The 25,562-nt window shown below is 43.1% G+C and overlaps 1 protein-coding gene across 1 annotated transcript in view; it reads right to left on the bottom strand.

Annotated features, from left to right (window-relative positions):
* The window catches only part of LOC134355274 (collagen alpha-1(XXIV) chain-like), a 530,134-nt gene that overhangs the window by 14,965 nt on the left and 489,607 nt on the right, over positions 1 to 25,562 (bottom strand). The window contains exons 54-57 of the mRNA XM_063065074.1: positions 17,101 to 17,136; positions 16,972 to 16,998; positions 9,424 to 9,489; positions 8,510 to 8,678 (exon numbers count right to left, since the gene is read on the bottom strand). Coding sequence (XP_062921144.1) covers positions 8,510 to 8,678; positions 9,424 to 9,489; positions 16,972 to 16,998; positions 17,101 to 17,136 — 298 coding nt within the window. The remainder of the gene's footprint in view (positions 1 to 8,509; positions 8,679 to 9,423; positions 9,490 to 16,971; positions 16,999 to 17,100; positions 17,137 to 25,562) is intronic.

The raw sequence follows: 25,562 nt of genomic DNA on the forward strand, positions 1-25,562 counted from the left end.
AGGTGATCGACAGGAGCTACAGGGAGGTAGTCACTCCCAGGTTGTAGGAGTCAGATAACTGGGTAACTGTCAGGTGAAGGAAGGGAAATGCACAGCCAGTACAGAGTATACCTGTGGCCGTTCCCCTCAATAATAAGTATATAACTTTAGATACCGTTGAGGGAGATGACCTACTGGGGGGGGGGGGAACAGTGACTGTTTTCTGGCACTGAGTCTGGTGCTGTGGCTCAGAAGAGCAGAGAGGTGAATAGGACTGCAGTGTTGATAGGAGATTTCATAGCCAGCGGAACAGAGATGAGGTTCTGTGGGCGTGATAGAGATACCTGGATGGTAGGTTGGCTCCCAGATTCCAGAGTTAGGGATGTCTTGGATTGTGTCCATGTCATTCTAAAGGGGGTTGGGTGAGCAGCCAGAAGTCTTGGTACATATTGACACCAATGATATAAGTAGACAAGACGAGGAGGCCCTGAAGAGAGACCTTAGGGAGCTAGGTAGAAAATTCAGAAGAATGAGGGGAGAACTAATTGAAACCTATTGAATATTGAAAGGCCTCAATAGAGTGGATGTGGAGAGGATGTTTCCTTCGTGGAAGAGTCTCAGAATGGACGGGTGTTCTTTTGAGATGGAGCTGAGGAGGCATTTATTTAGCTGGGGGTGGTGAATCTGTGGAATTTGTTGCCACAGGCGGCTGTGGAGGGCAAGTTTTTATGTACAGTATATTTAAGGCAGATGTTGATTGGTCAGGGCATGAAGGGATACAGGAAGAAGGGTGGAGATTGGAGCCAGAGGAAAAATGGATCAACCATGATAAGTCCATAAGACATAGGAGCCAAAGTAGGCCATTCAGCCCATCGAGTCTGCTCCGCTATTCAATCATGGGCTGATCCAATTCTTCCAGTCGCCCCCACTCCCCTGCCTTCTCTTCATACTCTTTGATACCCTGGCTAATCAAGAATCTATCTATCTCTGTCTTAAATATACCCAATGACTTGGCATCCACAGCCGCTCATGGCAACAAACTCCATAGATTTACCACCCTCTGAATAAAGTAATTTCTTCGCATTTCTGTTCTAAATGGACATCCTTCAATCCTGAAGTCATGCCCTTTTATCCTGGACTACCCAACCATGGGAAATAACTTTGCCATATCTAATCTGTTCAGGCCTTTTAACATTCAGAAGATCCCCTCTTATTCGCTTGAACTCCAGGGAATACAACCCGAGAGCTGCTGTATGTTCCTCATACGGTAACTCTTTCACTCCTGGAATCCTTCTAGTGAATCTTCTCTGAACCCTCTCCAATGTCAGTATATCCTTTCCAAAATAAGGAGCCCAAAACTACACACAATACTCCAAAGTGTGGTCTCACGAGTGCCTTATAGAGCCTCAACATCACATCCCTGCTCTTACATTCTATACCTCTAGAAATGAATGCCAAAAATGATGAAATGGTGGAGCAGAATCGATGGGCTAAATGGCCTAATTCCACTCCTATGTTTTTGGTCTCTCTTTGTTCAGTTCTTGGGTACTTCTCTTTGTTCCTAGATGAGAGTAATCAGTGATTACAGGATGGCTACAGCAACTTTTGCTCCAGCTTTGAATGGTTCAACGTTCAAATTGTCATGTCTTGGAGCTTGGCTGTTCTTGAATGATTTAATCACAGCAACAACCTCTTCTTTCTTGGGTGGATCTGAGTTGATGTCGAGGTCTTCTGCTGCCTCTTGTATGTCAGGTTCTTCATCTGGTGGTGGTCTGTTCAGTAATTCTCTGAAATACTCCGCCCATTATGCTTCATGCTCTTTCTCTGTTGACAGAAGCAGACTGTTCTTGTCTCTCACAGAGCCACTGGATCTGGCCTGGAACTTTCCCCATACCAATTTTGAAATTGCGTATATACAGTATTTCCCTGATCGCTTCGATTGGCTGCTGCTTCAGCCTCCTCTGTAATGTCTTCCATGTAGACTCTCTTATCCTTTCTTACAAGTCTCTTCACTTTCTTGTTAGTTCAGATCATGTCAGTTGAAGTTTCTCCTTAATTTGTGTTGACTTTGCATCTAACACTTTCTAATCAATTTTCTTAAATTTCTTCTAAGGTTGGCCATGTTTCCTGCTGTATCGATTCTTTGCTCTTCTTTCCAGCTTTGTATCCTAGAGAAGCCTCACTTCTCTCCTTGAAGACTGAGGCCGTCTGTTTCCACATTGTGTCGATCCTGTCTACTGGATCATGCAAGTCCTGCAATCTGTTCTTAAACTGAATGGTGAAGGCAGATCTCACACTGGTGTCCATGAGCTTTTCAACATCAAAACGTCTTTGTACATTTGTTCTGGTCCCAGTGCTTCTCAGCTTGAGTTTCATCACTGCTACAACAAGGTGGCGACCACTTCCTACATCTGCTCTTCTCTTTTACATCTTGCAAGGATTGTCTGCACATACCATTGATCATTAAATGGTTCTTGTCATGTTTTTTGGGTGGGTACCATGTCAGTCTTGGATTTCACAGTAGGAGAGTCCCTCCTATGACCAGATTGTTGAAGGCACAGAATTCCATCGGTTTTTCACCATTGTTATTCATCGTTCCACTTCCATGCATGTCCATTATGCTAGTGAAGCGTGAGTTATTATTTCCCATTTTGGCATTTAGACCTCCCATGATGATGATTATATCATGGCGTGGTGTTAACTCTACCTCTGATTACAGCTGTTGATAAAAGACGTCCCTTTCTTCAATGCCATTAGTTGGAGCATAGCACAGATGGCATTCATGCTCCCTTGCTTCCCTTTCAGCCCGACTCTCATCAGCCTACTGTTGATTGGTTTCCACTCCAGCAAACTCTTCTCAATGCTCTTCTTCAAAATGACAGCTACAGCAACATCACGCTGACCACCTGAGTATGAAACCGTTTCACCCGTTGCTGCCTTTGGCCTGCCAGACCCTGTCACTCTGCTTTCACTGATGCCCAGTATATGTAGGTTGTAACAACACATTCCTGCAGTTATTTTTGCCTGCTTGCCAGTTCTGTACATGCTTCATACATCCCAAAAACCTATTTTGGTCTTGATCCTGGCAGTGTTCAGGGCTTCCTTCCTCATGCCAGTAGCTTCCTCTCGGTTTTCACAACTGTCAGACATGCAGATCCCGGGTGGATACTCAGGAATACCATCACACACAGATTTAAGGTTCTTCATTGCTGTTTCTGTAACAATTTTTTGACCAGTCAGAGTTATTAGCCCTGAGCTGATCCCTCGAACCTGGAGGACCAAGTCTGGCCTCTGTCCTTTGACATGATTGGCATGGATGACCCTACCAAGAGTCAAAGCACAAGGCCCTGACTCCAGCCACCACAGCCCTCCGGGTCATTGAGGCACGCCAGCCTCCAACCCCTCAGACAAGGTTATGGTCTTCTTGGAGATGGGGAGTATGGTAGAAAGCTGAAGGGCAGGACTTCCGGGATACTAATCTCCGGATTACTGCCTGTGTCATGAGACACCGAGGGTAAGAATAGGATGATTTGGCAGATGAATGCATGGCTAAGGAATTGGTGCAGGAGCAAAGCTTCAGATTTCTCGATCATTTGGATCTCTTCTGGGAAAGGTATGAACTGTACAAAAGGGATGGGTTTCTCCTGAACCTGAGGGGAATCAGTATCCTTGCAGGCAGGTTTGCTAGAACTGATGGGGAGGGTTTAAATTAACTTGGCAGGGGAATGGGAACTAAAGTGATTAGGCTGAGGATGGGCAGTTGGTACACAAGCAAAGACAGTGTGTAGTGACACTGTCAGGAAGGACAGGCAGATAATAGGACAAAGTTGTAGTCAGTGGGATGAGTTGCAGTGTAACATGGGGACAAAATTGAAAAGGATGATGAGTACAGAACTGAAGGTGTTTTACTTGAATGCTGCAGTATATTGAATAAGATGGCCTTGCAGCGCAGTTAGGAATTGGCGGGTATGATGTGTGGGCATCGGTGAGTCATGGCTGAAAGAAGATTATAGCTGGGAGCTTAACATTCAAGGAAACACATTGAATCAAAAGGACAGGCAGGTAGGGAGGGGGTGGGGTGGCTTGGTTGGTTGAAAAATGAAATCAAATCCTTAAAAAGAGGTGACATACAATCAGAAGATGTAGAATCCTTGTGGGTAGAGTTCAGAAAATGCAAGGGCAAAAAGACCCTGATGGGAGTTACATACAGTACATCTGAACAGTAGCCAGGATCTGGGCTACAATTTACATTGGAAGATAGAAAATGCATGTCAAAAGAGCAATGTTAGGATAATTGTGTGTGTGGGGGGGGGGGGTGGAATTTGTATTGTATTGAAATATGCAGGTAGATTGGGAAAATCAAGGCGGTGCAGGATCCCAGCGGAGAGAATTTGTAGAATGCCAGTGAGATGGTTTTTAGAACAGCTTGTGTTTGAGCCTGCTAGGGAATGAGCTATTCAAGATTGGGTGTCGTATAATGAACCAGATTTGATTGGGGAGCTTAAGGTAAAGGAACCCTTAGCAGCCACGGATCATAATATGATAGAATTCACCTTGCAGTTTGAGAGAGAAGCTAAAGTGAAATGTATCAGTATTACACTGGAGTAAAGGGAAGTACAGAGGGAATTACAGAAAGAAGCTAAAGGGAATTACAGAGGGAAGCTAAAGTGAAATGTATCAATATTACACTGGAGTAAAGGGATTTACAAAGGCAGGAGAGAGGAGCTGGCTAGAGTTAATTGGAAGAGGTCACTTGAAGGGATGATGACAGAGCAGCAATGGCTGGAGTTTCTGGGAGCAATTTGGAAGGCACAGGATAGATACATCCCAAAGAAGTATTCTAAAAGGAGTATGACACAACCGTGGCTGATAAAAGAAGTCAAAGCCAACATACAAACGTTTGTAAAAGCAAAAGAGAAGTCATATAATACCGTAGAGCAAAAATTAGTGGGAATTTAAATTGGGAAGCTTTTAAAAACCAACAGAAGACAACTCAAATATGAAGGTAAGCTACCCAACAATATCAAAGAGGATGCAAAAGTTTTTTTTTCAGCTATATAAAGAGAAGAGAAGTGAGACCACTGGACCACTGGAAAATGATGCTGGATAGGTAGCAATGGGGGACAAGGAAAAAGCAGATGAACAGTATAAGTATTTTGCATGACTTCACTGTGGAAGACACTAGTAATATGCCAGCAGTTCAAACAAGTGTTGGGGCAGAAGTGAGTGCAACTGCTATTACTAGGGAGAAGGTGCTTGGGAAGCTGAAAGGTCTGAAGGTAGAGAAGGCCCCTAGACCAGATGGATTGCAGCTCAGGGTTCTGAAGCAGGTAGTTGATGAGATTATGGAGGCAATAATAATGATCTTTCAAGAATCACTGGATTCTGGCATGCTTCTGGCAAACTTGAAAATTGCAAATGTCACTCCACTCTTCAGGAAGGGAGCAAGGCAGAAGAAAGGAAATTATAGGCCAGATAGCTTGACTATAGTGGTTGGGGAGAATGTTGGTGTTGTCGTTAAGGATGAGATCTCAGGGTACTTGGAGGAACATGATTAAATAGGCCATAGCCAGCATGGTTTCCTCGAAGGAAAATCTTGTCTGCCAAATCTGTTGGGATTCTTTGAGGAAATAACAAGCAGGATAGACAAAGGAGAATCTGTGCACTTGGATTTTCAGAAGGCCTTGTGACAAGGTACCACACATGAGGCTGCTTACCAAGCTAGCAGCCCATGGTATTACAGGAAAGATACTAGCATGGATAAAGCAGTGGCTTACGCTGACGATTTATTGGTTTATATATCTAATCCCGAAGAATCTATTCCTGCCTTGTTAAAATTATTCAATGAATTTGGAGATTTTTCAGGATATAAAATAAATTTTAGTAAAAGTGAATTGTTTCCTTTAAATGAATCTGTCTCTATATATGATAATACTCCTTTTAAAGTCACAGATTTTTTAGATATTTAGGTGTTATAATTACTAAAAAATATAAGGATCTTTATAAAGCCAATTTCGTTCCCTTGGTAGACTCTATGAAGTATTTATTTAGTAGATGGAGTCCACCTACATTTTCACTTGTTGGTCGTATCCATATAGTTAAAATGATGATCTTACCAAAATTTTTATATTTATTTCAGAATATCCCTGTTTTTTGACTAGGAAGTTTTTTGATCGGATTGATTCTATTATTTTATCTTCTATTTGGAATAATAAAAGACCAAGAATTAGTAAATGTCACTTACAAAAGTTGAAAAAGGAAGGAGGTCTTGCTTTGCCTAATTTAAAAATGTATTACTGGGCTGTTAATGTGCGATACATGTCCTTTTGGTTATATTGGGTTGATAAGGACGATCGGCCAATTTGGGTAGACCTGGAATTGAAAGCTGTGAAACAGTTTTACTTAACCTCGTTATTGGGAGTTGCTTTACCTATACAATTAGCTAAAGTTGCTAATTTAAACCTACACCTTGTGATTAAGCATTCTTTACAAATTTGGCTCCAGTTCTGCAATTTTTTTTAATCTTAAAAGTTTTAAACTTTGTAGTTTAATTTATCGAAATTACTTTTTTAAGCCTTTCAGTGATCTAATTTTTTTACTTTGGAAAAATAAAGGTATTAATTCTATTTTGGATTTATTTAAAGAAGATAGATTGATGTCTTTTGAACAATTAGTTGATAAATATTCTCTTTCATACTCCCACTTTTTACAATACCTTCAAGTTAGACATTTCTTACAAAAATATTTATGTAATTTTCCTTACATATTGGAGGCTGACCTGTTAGATACTATTATGAGTATGAACTCTTCGATGAAGGGTTCCATTGGAAGAATTTATAATTTACTATTACAATGGGATAAGCGTCCTTTATATAAGATTAAACAAGATTGGGAAAAGGAACTCAATTTGACTTTTATGACGGAGGATTGGAAGCGGATTCTGAAGCTGGTTAACTCTTCTTTGATCTGTGCTAGTCATTCACTGATTCAATTTAAAATCGTACATCGTTACCATTTGACGAAGGAGAGATTTTCTAAAATATTCCCTAATGTTGATAGTTATTGTGATGGATGTAAAACTGAGGCAACTACACTGACACACATGTTTTGGTCTTGTTCTATACTGGAACAGTTCTGGAATTCAGTTTTTTCGACAATTTCTAAAGCACTTAAAATTAATTTACAACCTAACACATTAACTGTGCTTTTTGGAATAATTCCTCAAAATATCCGTAGTATCTCTGTGTCTGACCAACACGTTATTGCATTTGTTACATTGATAGCTAGGAGGGCCATTTTGTTGAAGTGGAAGGATATATCAGCTCCCACTTTGTCACAATGGTTCGCTCAAGTGATGCTATGTCTTAGTTTGGAGAAAATTAGAAGTTGAACCTTTGAACCTTTATGTGATTTAAAGAAAAGATGGGATTCATTTGCTCGTTATTATCATTTGAGTTAATTGATAGATATTCTCCACGATCTAATTGTAAATTTCAGGTATATTTTTTTTCCTTGCTGGTGGTTTGATGTTTATCTTTAGAAGCATTTTGTATGACGCATGGCTCCGGGGTCGTACACCTAATGAGTTCCCCCCCCCCCACTTTTCTGCTTAGTAGGGTTTTTTTATTATCACAAAAATTTTTCAGTCTTTAAAGTAATGTGTTTTTTCCTTGAGACATTGTAAGTGTTGCTTACTTCAATGTACTCGTGTTATTTTTTGAATAATAAAAAGATTTGAAAATACAGAAAGCAGTGGCTGGTTGGCAGGAGGCAAATAGTGGGAATAAAGGGAAGCTTTTCTGATGGGCTGCTGATGACTGATGGTATTCTGTGGGGGGGTGTTGAGAGTGCTTCTTTTTATGTTGCATGTTAATGATTTGGTTGATGGAATTAATGGATTTGTGGCTATTTGCAGATAATATGAGGATAGCTGGAGGGACACAATCTACCCCATTATGATCTTCACCTTACTGTCTACTACACTGTACTTTTTCTGTGACTGCAACAATTTTTTCTCAGCAATTCTGTTATTGCTTTTCCTAATGTACAACCTCAATGCATTGATGGATGAAATAATCAGTATGAATGCCATGTAAAACATGGGTTTTCACTATAAACAAGGGATTCTGCAGTTGCTAGAAATCCAGAGTAACACACACAAAATGCTGGAGGAAATCAGCAGGTCAGGCACGATTTTTGGACGGGAATAAACAATCCACATTTTGGGCTGAGACTACACCTTCTCACTACATCTTAGTTCATGTGACTATTATAAACCAATTTACCAATTTGGCTCCAAAACACCACCATCATATCTGCCTCCAGCATCACCCCTGGCAGAGAATTCTAGGCACTCACCACTCTGTTTAAAACACTTGCCCATTCAGACAACGTCCTGATAAGTCTCCTGCGCATTCTGTCAAATACAACCACATTGTTCCCATAACGGTGGCAACCGGAACTGCAGACACCATTCTGTGTAGGCTACTGACAATCAGAAAGGCATCTGGCAAGAGAAGGATGTACCTACCGTTGTGTAACTTATGGTCGCAATGGAGCAAATCTCGGCACATTCGAGCTGGGTGTTCCCTGGTTCCCAACGGGTTCTTGAGACTGTGCATCAGACTGTTGAGATTGTGAAGTGTTTTGAATATCTCTATGCCTTGCTCTAGGAAGGCAGTTTCAGTATTCTGATAGTTCTGCAGAAAATGTGAATCAAAGTGTGAAAAGAGGCAGAAAAAAACTGTTAGAGAGTCACAGGGTCATTCAGCACAGTGGCCAACCCTTCAGCCAAGCAGTTCAAGTTCAATTGTCATTCAACCATACATGAACACCCATGAATAGAGCCAAAAGAAACAGTGTTCATCTGGGGCCAAGGCGCAAGACACATTACCACCAGTCACACAGAGAACAAGGCACGGATAGTACATATAATTACAATTCCAGTAAACCCACAGTACAGGGCCCTTGGCCCATGATGTTGTGACAATCTTCTGACCTACTGTAAGATCAATCTAACCCTTCCCTTCTACATAACCCTCTATTTTTCTATTATTCAAATGCCTATCTAAGTGTCTCTTAAATGACCCTGATGTATCTACAAACGTACATGCCTCTACCAGCACCCCTGGCAGCGTATTCCATTCTCCCACCACTCTCTGTGTCTACGTAACGGGAATCTATCCGGCTGTTAAGATACTCTTGAAGTAACCTCTCATTTACTGAAAGATGAGCTTTTATTCTCCCAGTCTACCTTGTTATGACTCTTGAACTTTATTTGCCTGCCTCCACTTTCTCTGTAACTGCAACACTCTATTCTGTATTCTGTGTTCTTTTTACTGCCTCAGAGTGTTTGTGCGTGGAACGATCTGTGTGGATAACATACAGACAAAAGCATTTAACTGTATCTCACCTAAGTAGACATTATAAACCAATTAGCAATACCTCAAACTGGAGGGCTTCATTGCTTGCAATCAGGGCTTGAATTGCTGCGTTAATGTCCACATGTCTCTACAGAATGAAGAGCAAAGATCAGTGAAGACTGAAGAGTATCTTTTCTCATCGACAAGAGTGTGGTATTGTCGAGTGGTACATTCCCCATCTCTCTCAGCACGCGGAGGTAGAGCTACTCCTGCAGATCTCAGCCATGGAGCATACTCCCAGATTTTAATTTCTTTATCATCAACATATTTATTTTTATTTTTAAAATTTTATTGAGATATAGTGCAGAATAGGGCCTTCTGTCCTGTCAAGCAATGCCACCCAGTCGCCCACGGTTTAATCCGAGCCTAATCACGGGACAGTTTACAATGACCAATTACCTACCAACCTTTATGTCTTTGGACTGTGGGAGGGAACTGGAGCACCCGAAGGACGTGGTCAAGGGGAGAGCGTACAAACTCTTTACAGACAGTGGCGGGATTTGAGTCTGGGTCACCTGTACCGTCAAGCATTGTGCTAACCACTACGCTACCGTGCCATGCTGAGGATCTATCCTGGGCCCAACATATCCACACAGTTACAATGAAGGTACAATAGTGGCCTGTATTTCATTACGACTCCGAGGAGAGGTATGTCACCAAAGACAGTTGTAAATTTCTACTGATGTACCATGGAGAGCATTGTGACTGGTTGTATCACTGTCTGTATGGAGGGGTGACAGCACAGGATCGTAAAAAGCTGCAGAAAGTCATAATCATCCAGCTCCATCATGGGCACTGGCCTCCCCAGCAGTGAGAGCACCTTCAAAAGGTGATACCTCAAAAAGATGGCATGGATCATTCAGCATCTGACAACCCAGAACGTGCCACCTTCTCATTGCTACCATCAAGGAGGCGGCGCAGGAGCCTGAAGACACTCACTCAGCGTTTCAGGATCGGCTTCTTCCCCTCCGCCATCGGATTTCTGAATGGACACTGAACCCATGAACACCACCTCACAACTTTTCCTTTTTTTTCCTTTTGCACATTTTTAATTTTACACACACACACATATATATATATATATATACATATAGACTTCTTACTGTAATTTACTGCTGCCACAAAACAAATTTCACAACATATGCTGATGATTTTAAACCTGATTCTCATTCCAATTGGGATGCGTTTATGATCATATACACCAGGGTACAATAAAATTCCTTGCCCAATTACAAAGCAGGCACGACCACAGTTATATTTCATAAGGAGTTTGAGGAGATTTGGTACGTCACCAAAGACTATAGCAAATTTCTACAGATGTAATGTGGAGAGCATTCTGACTGGTTATGTTGGATTTTGTGAAAAAAAAATGTGAGCGTTGTTTTATGTACTTAACAAAGGCTGCAGTCCTTTATTTCCATTACAAACAAGCCAAAAGCCATCGCCTTACACTGATGTCATTACCAGACACTGTCTTTCAAAGTGACCACAACAACTCAATGATGGTGTTTGTGAATTATGCAGAACAGTTTCTAAAAAAAACAATATGTGTCATCTGTCACCCATTAATAATCCTGCACGGGTCCCCCCAGAATTCACCAAAACTGGCATTGTGAGTCTATCTGGAGCTGGTAGGAGCTGCCCGGCCTTGGTTGGAGTACCAACAGGTGCCTTTGGCTTGTCCAGGGGTGTGTTGACATTCACAACGTCATGTCATGATGCAGGGGGTATGGACAGGCTAACCAAACGGACGCCAGTAGACTACGGCAGGGTCTAAATGAGATCACTGGGCGCAAAGAAAAGGCTGGGAATATCAATAACTGTGGCGCTTCTCTTCCTGACGAACTTAACGTATTCTACGCAAGATTCGAACAGAAGAGGAGCGTTAAATTTTTAATATTTACTAATTTTAACTATTTTTAATATTTTTAATATTTAATATTTGTAATCCAGGGAGTGTGAAGCGCAGATTCAAATATCGCTGTGATGATTGTACGTTCTAGTACCAATTGTTTGGCGACAATAAAGTGTAAACTATAAAGTATGGTAGTGGAACCTTCCAGGTCTTGGTGGACCAGTTTAATATGAACTACAGGTTTACCCTTCTTATCTACAATAAAAGTCTTTCCACCCCATTCCAAAACGGGGGAGCGTCGATGTGCTTTATGGTGGACAAAAGCAATTGAGGTAGAAGTAGGTTAACTGGAACCCAAGAGTGCTGCATGTTATGATGAGACATAGGAATAGGTTTAGAAGAATTGAGTTTACTGAGGAAGTGAAACGCTGCTGAGATGCCAACCAGATGGTCGTGATGTCAGGAATAAAATCACCCGGCACTTGTAGTGGCTGCCCGTACACCAACTCGACTGTGGAGGGCTGCTGGTCCTCTTTTAGAGGTGTTTCGGCCCCAGCAGGCCCCAGGGGAGATTATCATAACAACACTGGTCCATCGCGGGGCCCTCAGAGCAGCCTTTGAGGAACAGTAAAACAGCTCGCACAGGCCATTGGACTGCGGGTGATATGCCATGATGTGACGTAATTTAACGCCAAGATTCTGGGCCAGTACAGCCCAGAGGTCTGTGGTGTTTTGGAGCTTATTTCCAACAATGAGCAGAAGTCAATGCCCTGACACCGTGGTGCCAAGAAAACAACCTCTCCCTCAATGTCGAGGAAATGAAGGAGTTGATCGCGGATTACAGGAGGAATGGAGACAGGCTAGACCTATCAACATCAGTGGGACTGTAGTTGAGAGGGTGAGTAGTTTCGAGGTCCTCGGAGAACACATCACCGAGGATCTCACCTGGACTGTACATCCAGCTGTGCGGTGAGAGAAGCACAGCAGCACTTCTTTCACCTCAGATGGCAGAAGAAGTTTGGCCTGAGTACACAAATCCTCAGGACTTTCACCACTGAGAGCATCCCGACTGGCTGATCATCGCCTGGTACGAGAACTGCACTGACTTTGATCGCTGGGCACTGCAGAGAGTGGTGCAGACAGCCTAGTGCATCTGTGGATGTGACTTTTCCTCTATTCAGGACATTTACAGCAGCAGGTGTGTAAAAAGGGCCCAGATAATCATCAGGGGCTCCAGTCACCCCAATCACAAACTGCTTCTGTTGCTACCGTCTGGCAAACAGTACCACAGCATTAGGACCAGGGCCAACAGGTTCCGGGACAGCTTCTTTCACCAGGCCATCAGACTGATCAATACACATTGATCTGGTTGCACATCTGACTGTACATACATGTATACAGACAATTATGTATACAATCATAGTGTTTGGGCAACATCTTCCCACATTTCCCATCTTTATTGCTTGTACGTAGCGATGGAGGTGCAAGATAAAGATTTTTACTCCCTCTTGGCAAAACGGATGTAAGAAATAAAAAAAATCTAATTCTGAAAACTAAGCTAATTGAACAGTATTTTGAAACAAATGAAATAGCCAATGAGAAATGAATACCAAGTAAAGGCATAAAGTTTGCTTAGGATTTTGACTGCTCCAACCAAACCATGAGCTTTGCTGATATTGTGAAACTAATGCAGGAACACTTTCAGCCAAAACCATTGTTGATTGCAGAACACTTTATAACCATATAACAATTACAGCACGGAAACAGGCCATCTCGGCCCTTCTAGTCCGTGCCGGACTCTTACTCTCACCTATTCCCACCGACCTGCACTCAGCCCATAACCCTTCATTCCTTTTCTGTCCATATAGCTGTCCAATTTAACTTTAAATGACAACATCAAACCTGCCTCAACCACTTCCGCTGGGTTGGACCAGCATATCACAGCTCTCAACTATGCTGCAAAATAATAATCTCTAAGAGAAGGTAGGCCCCATCCCCCCTTTTCCTTGGCTAATTGCAAAGTTTTGAGATGAACCCTAGGCCTTTTACTTTAGATTTCATAAGTGAAATCAAAAGGAAAGGGAGTCCATTTCAGCGTACGTAGCTGAATTGAAGAAGTTGTTTGAGCGTTGTCAGTTCAGTGATGATCTTAATGATACACAAAGAGATTGTTTAGTTTGTGGAAGCTTACCAAAAATATTCAAGAATGGTTCCTAACTGAAGCACAACTTACATTTAAAAGAGCAGTTGAAATTGCTGTATCAATGGAAACAGCAGACAGAGATGCAACTGAAAGTGAGCATAATAAAATTACAACATCTAAACAGAAAATGACTGGCTGAACGAATAGCATTATCATTGTGGCAGGGGCTCACATACACCAGACCAACGCAGATTTAAAGGTGAAACTTGCAGAAAATGCAACAAAGTCGGCAGAAAAAAATAAATGGACTGCACAAGGAAGAGAAAAGGCTATAAAGTCAAGTTGTAGTTTCAAAAAAAGCACTAGTCTGCATGCTGAGAACACTACAACTTGATTGGAGATCCAATCACCAACTGTATGCCACATCCCCTGCAACAGAGTCAACTGAAAAAGAATTAAGGAAAGAACTGGATGATGCCATAACTGTCTCCATGCTGTACACCATGAACCTCTACACAACGGAGGACAAGCAGGCCTTGATACCAATCTTTGTGCCTCTGGTTCGAAAGCATATTGAACCATGGAAGGACTATGCTGTTCAGAGGAAGCGTAAAAGTGACAAAGGCAGTGGACCGACTAGAACAGTTTTTGTAGGTAACATATCTGAGAAAGTTTCTGATATGCTATTTAGACAGTTACTTCTGAAATGTGGCTTGGTTTTAAGCTGGAAGAGGTTTCATGGACACTCTGGAAACTTGCAAGCATTCGGCTGTTGTGAGTATAAAGAACCAGAATCTACTCTATGTGCATTAAGATTATTGCGTGAACTTCAAGTGGGAGACAAAATGCTGTTTGTAAAAGTAGACTCAAAGACCAAAGCACAGATGGATGAATGGAAGGTTGAAGAGAAAGTAGTCAACGGAGATATGAAAACAGGATTGGTCAGATCATGTGCACGAGGAAACCAAGAGGAGAGATCAGATTGTAAACGATTAAGAGAATACTCCAGTGAACCAAATGCACCTTCCCAAGATCAAGATGCACAAACTAGAAAAAGAAAAAGGAAGAAGCTGTCCAGAGTGGTCAGAATCATTTCCTGCAGTCTCAGAGTCGTTGTCTACAATCACCATGGAGGAGGCCCCAGATTGTTTCACAGCCACAAATCTCACCTGCCAAGCAGAGTGACCCCCCTTGTCAGGAAAGACGTTATTCCACAAGAGTAAGAAAGCCCCCATGGTGATTAAATCTTTAAGCCTGAATGGGACAATTTAAAATTTACTGTGCTGTGGATGTCTGTATAGTGGCTGTATTATATAGTATCCTGTGTATATAGTTGAAATTCATTCTATATTGAGTTGGAGTTTATAGCTAAGCAGGGAGGAGTATTGTGTATTTAATATTTTAGTAGTATTTGCATAATATTGTAAACGTGTTGTTTGATAAAGCATTCTTATTGTTTAAATAATTCATTCCGGGTTGTATGTAAGAAATACGTGAATTGCTTATGTCATCACGCTACCATGTGACATGTATACGCCCGGCTAAGAGTAAAACAAGACTAACATACTCGCATCTCTCAGTCCTGTCTTTTCCTTCAAATTAATTTGATATTCTGAAGTTACAAAACGTAACAACTCTTTTTAAAAATGTATTGCAAAGTAGAGCTGCTGTAAAACAACAAATTTCACAACCTACGCTGGTGATATCAAGCAACACACATAAAAAATGCTGGTGAACGCAGTAGGCCAGGCGGCATCTATAGGAAGAGGTACATTCCTGACGAAGGGTCTCGGACCGAAACATCCACAGCACCTCTTCCTAGAGATGCTGCCTGGCCTGCTGCGTTCACCAGCAACTCTAATGTGTGTTGCTTGAAATTCCAGCCTCTGCAGATTTCCTCGTGTTGGTGATATTAAGCCTGATTCTGAATGAAGAGCCTCATTGTTGCTTTTCCCATTCCCATTGCAGCTGATTGACATGGAGAACAACATGTCATCAGAGAAGATTAGACGAGCTCTATTTGTCACGTTACATTGAAATGTCGAAACATACTGTGAAAGGCATCGTTTGCATCAAATCAAATCAGCAGGGATGTGCTGGGGCAGCCCACAAGTGTCGTCACGCTTCCGGTGCCAAAGTAGCACGCTCACAACTAACCCTGACCCATACGTCTTCTGAACGTGGGAGGAAATCGGACAACAGGGAAGAAACCCACGCGGTCACGGGGAGAATGTACAAACTCCTTACAGACAGCAGCGGGAACTGAACCTGGTCGTTGGCACTGTAAAGCCTTGTGCTAACTATTATGCCACTGTGCCACCTTGCTGCTGAGTGGAAACTCTGCAAACTCCCTGTCAGTGAGATGGATGACGATGCTTTCTGCTTCTCCACTGAATACAAACTCCTGGCCACCGGCTACGACGCGTCCTTGTTTGGACAGAACCAGAACATCCCAAGAATTCAAACTATTCATCTTAACAGAGAGTTTTTACACAAAACCATCAATGGCGAGATTTATATGTGAAGCATGCCTTGAAAGGATCTACAGTGCACAAGTCACATCATGCTGATAGCACCAAACTCAAAAATATTATTCCTCTGGGGCTCTTTCTGTCATTCCGGAATGTGCAGAAATATTAATTCCTGCACATTTCAGCAGATTCCAAAATGAAGGAGAGAGCCCCTCCTGCTTCCTTTTCTCCATGGTTCATTCTCCTCTCCTATTAGATTCCTTCTTCTCCAACCCTTTGCCTTTTTCAGCTTTCACCTTCCAGCTTCTTTCTTCAACCCTCTCTTGGCTTTGCTTATCACTGTCCAGCTTGTCCTTCTTCCCCTCCCACCAGCTTCTTATTCTGGCATCTTCCCCCTTCCTTTCCAGTCCTGATAAAGGGTCTCAGCCTGAAATGTGGACTGTTTATTCTCCTCCATAGATGCCGTCTGACCTGCTGAGTTCCTCCAGCATTTTGTGTGTGTTGCTCAGGGAAACTCATTGCCTTTTTCCCTGACGGGTTGCAGCTACTAATTTGTAAACTGGAGATAGCTGGTGTCAAGGTTGTTGGCAGTAGGTGTTGGTGCGTATAATGCTGTTGGGGCAGTATAGTGGTTACAGCAACGCTGTTACATCATCAGCAACCCAGGTTCAAACCCCACTGCTGTCTGTAAGGAGTTTGTACCTTTTACCCGTGACCGAGTGGGTTTCCTCTGAGTGATTCCAGAGATGTATGGGTTAGTTGGTTATTTGATCATATGGGCGATTGGCATGCTTGTCAGTCTTTGAGTGTCGTTTTTCATCAGTTCCATTGTATTTTTCCATTCTACTGTGAATGCCCTCAAGAAAATGAACCTGAAGGTGGTATATGGTGATTGGGCAGCCAGGTTTGTTGAGCAAGAAGGGTCTGTTACTGCGATGAATCTCTAAACTAAAATAAGTAAATAAATAATATCTCTGAGGGGCACTTGGCACAGCCTTCAGATCGGGGACATTGCTAGTTTCCCTTTTCAACACAAGACTTTGGCTGGAACCAAAGCAGCTCCATACAGATACGACAAGTAGGAGAGTGGGTCTTGCTTACCAGAGGTCCTGGGACACCGGGGAGGCCCTGGAATGAAATAGACAGATTTATTGCAATCTCTTTAAACAGATTGAAAGGGAAGTAGAATCCACATAATGCTTTCAGCGAGTGAAAGGAATCTGTACTCACAGGAGGCCCAGGATGCCCTCGAGGTCCTTCAGGTCCCTGGGAATGAATGAAAACATTTCCACTTATTTCCTCATTTTACTTCCCCTCCTTTATTTCACGTAGGTGCAGTGTGGAACAAGCTTTTCCAGCCCACTGAACTGCGTCACCCAGCAACCACCAATTTAACCCTAGACTAATCACAGGACCACTTACAATCACCAATCACTGACTAACCTGTACGTCTTTGAACTGTGGAAGGAAACCAGAGTACCCAGATGAAACCCAAGCACACAGGGGCAGAAAATACAGACTTTCTTACAGATGATGCTGGAATTGAGCTGCAAATCCCAATGCCCTGAGCTGTAATAGTGTCACACTAACCACTATGCTACCGTGGCACCCCTAATCTTGATTATAGTCTGGAACCACAAGCTAAATGCGGACTATTTGGTCTGCCTTTTGCACGTTTTCCCTTGGACTGGTCTCCCTCTGCCATCCCAGACCCCTCCAACACTTGTATTCTTGAGTCACACAGCACAGAACCGCATGGTCACACTGAAGTGTTATTCAGCCTAGTCCCACTGATCTGCACCCAGAGCACAGCCCTCCACTCGCCACCCATCCATGTACCTGTCCAAACTCTTTCTTAGATGTTGTAATCGACCCTGCATCCACCACCTCCACTGGCAGCTTACTCCACACTTTCACCACCCTCCGAGTGAAGAAGTTCTCCTCATGTTCCTCTCAGATATTTTACCTTTCACCCTTAACCCACCAGCTCTAGTTGTAGTCACACCCAACCTCAGTGGGAAATGTCTGCTTGCATTTACCCTAACATTACCCCTCATAGTTTTGTATCTCTCTATAAAATCTCCCCTTATTCTCCTATGCCCCAGGGACCGAAGTCCTAACCTCTACAACGCGTGTTGTCAAAGACAGTGTTTTACCACGTTGCATTCAAATAACTGCCACGTGCCTAAACTTGCGATAAATTCTGAAAAGAGAACATTTGCCAACTTTTTCAGAGAACGGTACATGAATGATTTCAAAACAATGTACAGAGTTTCTTTGTATGGAGAAATTTTCTCTGTACTCTTTCAATCTTATTGATATATTTCCTGTCAGTAGGTGACCAGAACTGCACGCGACACTCCAAATTAGGCCTCACCAGCACTTTATACAACTTCACCACAACAAACACAACTCCTGTTCTCAGTACTTTGATGTCCAAAAAGCTTTCTTCATGACCCTATCTCGATGTTATGCCACTTCCAAGTAAATGTGGGGCTGTATTCCCCGATTCCTCAGTTCTTCCACACTCCTCAGGGCCTTACCAATCACCGTGGTTTGTCCTCCCAAAGTGCAACACCTCACACTTATCTGCATTAAATTCCATCTGTCATTTTTTTCAGCCCATTTTTCCAGCTGGTTCAGATTTTTTCTCCTGTGAATTTATATATGTCGCCTCAGTGGGATTTATAAAACTATCTGATAATAGGGTAATTAAGAAGGTGCACAATATGTTGGCTTTCATTAGCTGGGGATTGAGTTCAAGAGCCATGAGGTAATGTTGCAGCTCCATAAAACCCTGGGAGTATTGTGTTCAGTTCTGGTCATCTCATTATAGGATGGATATGGAAGATTCAGAGAAGGTGCAGAGGAGATTTACCAGGATGCTGTCTGGATTAGAGAACAGGTCTTATGAGGATAGGTTGAGCGAGCTAGGGCTTTTCCCTCTGGAGCAAAAGAGGAAGAGAAGTGACTTGATAGAGGTGTGGAAGATTATAAGAGGTATAAATTGAATGGATAGACAGAGACTTTTTCCCAGGGTAGAAATGACTAATACTGAGACGGTTTAATTTTAAAGTGATTAGAGTCAGACAATCCATACCAGGGGTATGTAAAAAGAGCTACCTTTTAATCAGGGAGGTGGCTGTGATTTTAAAGGCAGAGTTTCGCCACAGTTTATCTGAGTTGAGGAGCAGCCAATCAGCAAGATACAGTGTGTGAAAAGAGCTACCTTTCAGTCAGGTTCATATTCAAGATTTTAAAAGCAGAGCTTTGAGCCCGTTTTCTCTGTGTTGGAGTTGGACAATTCACATCAGGGGTGCGTAAAAAGAGCAATCAGGTGGCGATTGAAATTTTAAAGGCAGAGTTTCCTGGCAGTTTCTCTGAGTTGAGGAGTAACCAACGAGCAAAAGGGGATCATTGGAAAGGGCCAATAAAAATAATCCAAGTGCAAGTGGAGCGGCCACTAACTTGGCGGGCAATGGAAACTGGAGTGATAGCGTTGAGGATTTTTTTTTAGCGTGTCGCACCAGACAGTCAGCCATTCTTGTCTGGCGTGTGGTGTCAGGATTGGTCTCCTTTCCGATTAAGACCACAAGACAAAGGAGCAGAAGTCAGCCATTCGGTCCATCGAGTCTGCTCCGCCATTTTATCATGAGCTGATCCATTCTCCCATTTAGTCCCACTCCCCCGCCTTCTCACCATAACCTTTGATGCCCTGGCTACTCAGATACCTATCAATCTCTGCCTTAAATACACCCAATGACTTGGCCTCCACTGCTGCCCGTGGCAACAAATTCCATAGATTCACCACCCTCTGACTAAAAAAATTTCTTTGCATTTCTGTTCTGAAAGGGCACCCTTCAATCTTTAAGTCATGCCCTCTCATACTAGACTCCCCCATCATGGGAAACAACTTTGCCAAATCCACTCTGTCCATGCCTTTCAACATTCAAAATGTTTCTATAAGGTCTCCCCTCATTCTTCTAAGCTCCAAGGAATACAGTCCAAGAGTGGACAAACATTCCTCATATGTTAACCCTCTCATTCCCGGAATCATTCTAGTGAATCTCCTCTGTACCCTCTCCAACGTCAGCACATCCTTTCTTAAATAAGGAGCCCAAAACTGCCCACAGTACTCCAAGTGAGGTCTCACCAGCGCCTTATAGAGCCTCAACATCACATCCCTGCTCCTATACTCTATTATCCGGGTCACGATATGAACGTTCTTGACTAGACTCTCTTTTTCACGAAGCCAAGTGGCTAGCTCGACACTCAACCTGGCACGGATGGAAAGCGTGCTCAGGGTGTGGCCCGATTTCGATTTGAACTCGGGAGCCTTCGCTCCAGAGTCCAGCGCTGATGCCATTGCGCCACCAGCCAGCAGCGTTGTAGGTGAGGTAGTTGGTTTACAAATGGAGGTAATATGTAGCGAGACTCATAGCAAGGAGAGGCTGATGACTGGGCAAAGTTGCAGTCAACAGGATGAGCTAAAATGTAAAAGGCAGACAAAATTGAAAAACGTGAATGCAGGACTGAAGGTGTATTTGAATGCACGCAGTATATGGAATAAGGTTGATGAACTTGTAGCACAGTTACAGATTGGCAAGTATGACGTTGTAAGCATCACTGAATCATGGCTAAAAGAAGATTATAGCTGGGAGCTTAATAGCCAGGGATTATATTGAAAGGACAGGGGGTGGCATTGCTCTGTTGGTAAAAAAAATTAAATCGAATCACTAGAAGAAAGTGACATATGGTTGGAAGATGTTGAATCATTGTGGATAGAGCTAAGGAACTGCAAGGATAAAAAACACTGATGGGAGTTGTATACAGACCCCCAAACAGTAGTAAGGATGTGGACTACAAGTTACAATGGGAGACAGAAAATGCATGCCAAAGGGGCAATGTTACAATAGTCATGGGGGATTTCAATATGCAAGTAGATTTGGAAAATCGTGTTGCTGTGGGATTCCAAGAGGGGAAATTTCCAGAATGCCTACAAGATGGCTTTTAGAGCAACTCATGGTTGAGCCCTCTAGGGGATCAGCAATTTGGATTGGGTGTTGTGCATGAACCAGAATTGATTAGAGACATTAAGGTAAAAGAATCCTTGGGGTAAATGATCATAATATGGTCGAATTCACTCTGAAACTTAAGAAAGAAAAGCTAAGGTCAGGTGTATCAGTATTGCAGTGGAGTAAGGGGAATTATAGAGCCATGAGAGAGGATCAGTCTGGCCAAAACTGATTGGAAAAGACCACTGGCAGGGATGATGGCAGAGCAGCAGTGGCTGGAATTTCTGGAAGCAATTCAGAAGGCTCAGGATATATACATCCCAAAGAGGAAAAAGTATTCTAAAGGAAAGATGATACAACCGTGGCTAACAAGGGTAGTCAAAGCCACAGAAAGTGCATATACCGTTATAGAGCAAAAATTAATGGGAAGTTAGACGATTGAGAAGCTTTTAAAAACCAAGAGAAGGCAACTGAAAAAGTCATTAGGAAGGTAAAGATGAAATACGAAAAAGTAAGCTAGCTAATAATATTAGAGAGGATACCAAAAGTTTCTTCAGATACATAAAGTGTAAAAGAGAGGCAAGAGTGGATACCGGACTGCTGGAAAACGATGGCGGACAAACTGAATGACAATTTTGCATCAGTCTTCACTGTGGAAGACACCAGCAGTATGGTGGAAGTTCCAGGTGTCAAGGGCCATGAGGTGTGTGAAGTTACCATTTCTAGAGAGAAGGTTCTTGGGAAACTGAAAGGTCTGAAGGTAGATAAATCACTTGGACCAGATGGTGTACACCCTAAAGTTCTGAAAGAGGTGGCGAAGAGATTGTGGAGGATTTAGTAATGATCTTTCAAGAATCACTGGATTCTGGAATGGTTCTGGAAGACTGGAAAATTGCACACGTCACTCCAGTCTTCAAGAAGGAAGAGAGGCAGAAGAAAGGATCCGGTCCAGATAGGGTGCCTGGCTGAGCACTAAAGACCTGTGCTGATCAACTGGCTGGAGTGTTCACTGAGATCCCTAACCTCTCACTTCGGCAGTCTCAGGAACCCACCTCCTTCAACCAGGCTTCAACGATACCAGTGCCTCAGAAGAATATAGTGACCTGCCTCAATTACCATCATCCAGTGGCACTTACATCTGCAGCAGTGAAATGTCTTGAGAGGCTGCTGAGGAAACATATCAAGTCCCGCCTAAGAAATGGTTTAGATCCACTCCAAATTGCCTCCTAGCACAACAGCTCCACAGCAGAAGCCTGGAACTTCTGGACAGCAAAGATGCAAACATCGGGATGCTCTTTCTCAACAACAGCTCGGCATTCAATACTATCATCCCCTCAAAGCTCACCAATAAGCTTCAAGACCTTGGCCTCAATACCTCCCTTTGCAATTGGATCCTCGATTTCCTCAGTCAGTTCAGATTGGCAACAACATCACCTTCACGATCTCCATCAGCAGAGGAGCACCACAGGGCTATGTGCTCAGCCCCCTGTTCTACTCAATTTACACCTATGACTGTGTGGCTAAGCACAGCTCCAGTGCCATTCCTAAGCTTGCTGACAACACCACTGTCACAGGCCGAATCAAAGGTGGTGAGGAATCAGCATACAGGAGGGAGATTGAAGATCTGGCTGACTGGTGCCACAGCAACAACCTCTCACTCAATGTCAGCAAGACCAAGCAGCTCATTATTGAGTTCAGAGAAAGGAAACTGGAGGTCCATGAGCCAGTTCTCATTGGAGGATCAGAGGTGGAGGGGGTCAGCAACTTTAAATTCTGCAGTATAATCGTTTCAGAGGACCTGTCCTGGGCCCAGCACACAAGTGCAATCGTAAAGAAAACACGACAACACCTTTACTTCCTTAGGAGTTTGTGAGTATTTGGCGTGCCATCTAAAACTCTGACAGACTTTTGTACATGTGTGGTGGAGACTATACTGACTGGCTGCATCACAGCCGGGTATGGAAACACCAATGCTCTGTATTGTAGCAATATCATACAAAAAGTAGTAGATATGGCCCAGTCCATCTCTAGTAAAGCTCTCCCTACTAACATCTATCATCAGAGACCCCCACCACCCAGGTCATGCTCTCTTCTCACTGCTGCCATCAGGAAGAAGGTACAGAAGTCTCATGACTCACACCACCAGGTTCAGGAACAGTTATTACCCTTCAACCATCAGGTTCCTGGACCAGAGGGGATAACTTCACTGGTCCCATCATTGAAATGTTCCACACCCTGTGGACTCACTTTGAAGGACTCTTCATCTCATGTTCTCGAAAATTATTGCTTATTTATTTATTTATTATTATTTCTTCTTTTTGTATTTGCACAGTTTGTTGTTTTTAGCATACAGGCTGTATGCCCAGTTGGTGTGGTCTTTCATTAATTCTGTTCTGGTTAATAGACTTACAGAGTATGCCTGCAAGAAAACGAATCTCAGGGTCAATGGGACGAGGCAGAATAACCCTCTGGCATAGACGAAGTGGGCTGAAGAGCCTGTTTCTGTGATGTAGTGTTGTACGATTCTGGGACTCTATGATGCCTGGATTGCAGGACTTTAGTTATGAGGAGAGATTGGAGATGCTGGGTCTTCTGCCTCAACCAAAGGAAACTGATAGGTGACTAGGTAAAACCATGGGACATAGAAGAAAGATTAGGCCATTTGGCCCATTAAGCCTGCTCTACCATACCACCATGGCTGATATATTTACTCTCTCAACCCCATTCCCCTGCCTTCTCCCCATAACCTTTGTCGCTCTGACTAAACAAGAACCTGTCAATCTCTGCCATAACTATACCCAATGACCTAATGTCCACAGCCGGCTGTGGCAATGAATTCCACACGTGTGTAAGAATACCAGGGGTATACGTAGTTATTTAGCCAGGGGAAGGGTATCAGAAACAAAAGTACAGAAGTTTACGTTCAGAGGAAGGACTTTTAAGTGGTGTGACGGTATTACAGCCTGCGGCGTTGGAGTTCGGAGTTTCATCCTGGCATCCTCCGTCACAAGTTGGTATGTCCTCCCTGGGGAATGTGTGGGCTTTCTCCAGGTGCCCCAGTTTCCTCCCACAGTCCAGAGACGTACTGGTTAGTAAGTTAATTGGTTATTATAAATTGTCCCGCGATTAGGTTAGGGTTAAATTGGGGATTGCTGGGTAGTGCGGCTCAAAGGGCTGGTGAGCCTGATCCATGCTGTTTCACTAAATAAAATTAAGAGGCAATCACTTCACACAAAGAGATAAGTTAGTAATGACATTTGAGAAGAGATATTGTGCAACACATTGATCTCAGAGTATGGGCCAAAAACAACAGCTTCGTGCTTGTCAGTGTTGGTTGGTTTATGCAGTTGTGTAAATGGCAACTCTGCAACTTGCAAAGTATCCAGTGAACTGTGGCAAGCAATTCACCTCTCAGACTTACTGGTATCTTTGCCCTTTAGGTGACCAGAGCTAGAACATAGAATAGTACGGCACATTACAGGCCCTTCGGCCCACAATGTTGTGCCGACCCTCAAACCCTGCCTCCCATATAAGCCCCCACCTTAAATTCCTCCATATACCTGTCTAGTAGTCTCTTAAACTTCACTAGTGTATCTGCCTCCACCACTGACTCAGGCAGTGCATTCCACGCACCAACCACTCTCTGAGTAAAAAACCTTCCTCTAATATCCCCCTTGAACTTCCCACCCCTTACCTTAAAGCCATGTCCTCTTGTATTGAGCAGTGGTGCCCTGGGGAACAGGTGCTGGTTGTCCACTCTATCTATTCCTCTTAATATCTTGTACACCTCTATCATGTCTCCACTCATCCTCCTTCTCTCCAAAGAGTAAAGCCCTAGCTCACTTAATCTCTGATCATAATGCATACTCTCTAAACCAGGCAGCATCCTGGTAAATCTCCTCTGTACCCTTTCCAATGCTTCCACATCCTTCCTATAGTGAGGCAACCAGAACTGGACACAGTACTCCAAGTGTGGCCTAACCAGAGTTTTACAGAGCTGCATCATTACATCGCGACTCTTAAACACTATCCCTCGACTTATGAAAGCTAACACCCCATTAAGCTTTCTTAACTACCCTATCCACCTGTGAGGCAACTTTCAGGGATCTGTGGACATGTACCCCCAGATCCCTCTGCTTCTTCACACTACCAAGTATCCTGCATTTACTTTGTACTCTGCCTTGGAGTTTGTCCTTCCAAAGTGTACCACCTCACACTTCTCCGGGTTGAACTCCATCTGCCACTTCTCAGCCCACTTCTGCATTTTATCAATGTCTCTCTGCAATCTTCGACAATCCTCTACACTATCCACAACACCATCAACCTTTGTGTTGTCTGCAAACTTGCCAACCCACCCTTCTACCCCTGCATCCAGGTCGTTAATAAAAATCACAAAAAGTAGAGGTCCCAGAACTGATCCTTGTGGGACACCACTAGTCACAACCCTCCAATCTGAATGTACTCCCTCCACCACGACCCTCTGCCTTCTGTAGGCAAGCCAATTCTGAATCCACCTGGCCAAACTTCCCTGGACCCCATGCTTTCTGACTTTCTGAATAAGCCTACCATATGGAACCTTGTCAAATGTCTTACTAAAATCCATATAGATCACATCCACTGCACTACCCTCATCTATATGCCTGGTCACCTCCTCAAAGAACTTTATCAGGCTTGTTA

Source organism: Mobula hypostoma, chromosome 12 (assembly GCF_963921235.1).
Source record: "Mobula hypostoma chromosome 12, sMobHyp1.1, whole genome shotgun sequence".
NCBI classification, from domain to species: Eukaryota; Metazoa; Chordata; class Chondrichthyes; order Myliobatiformes; family Myliobatidae; genus Mobula; species Mobula hypostoma.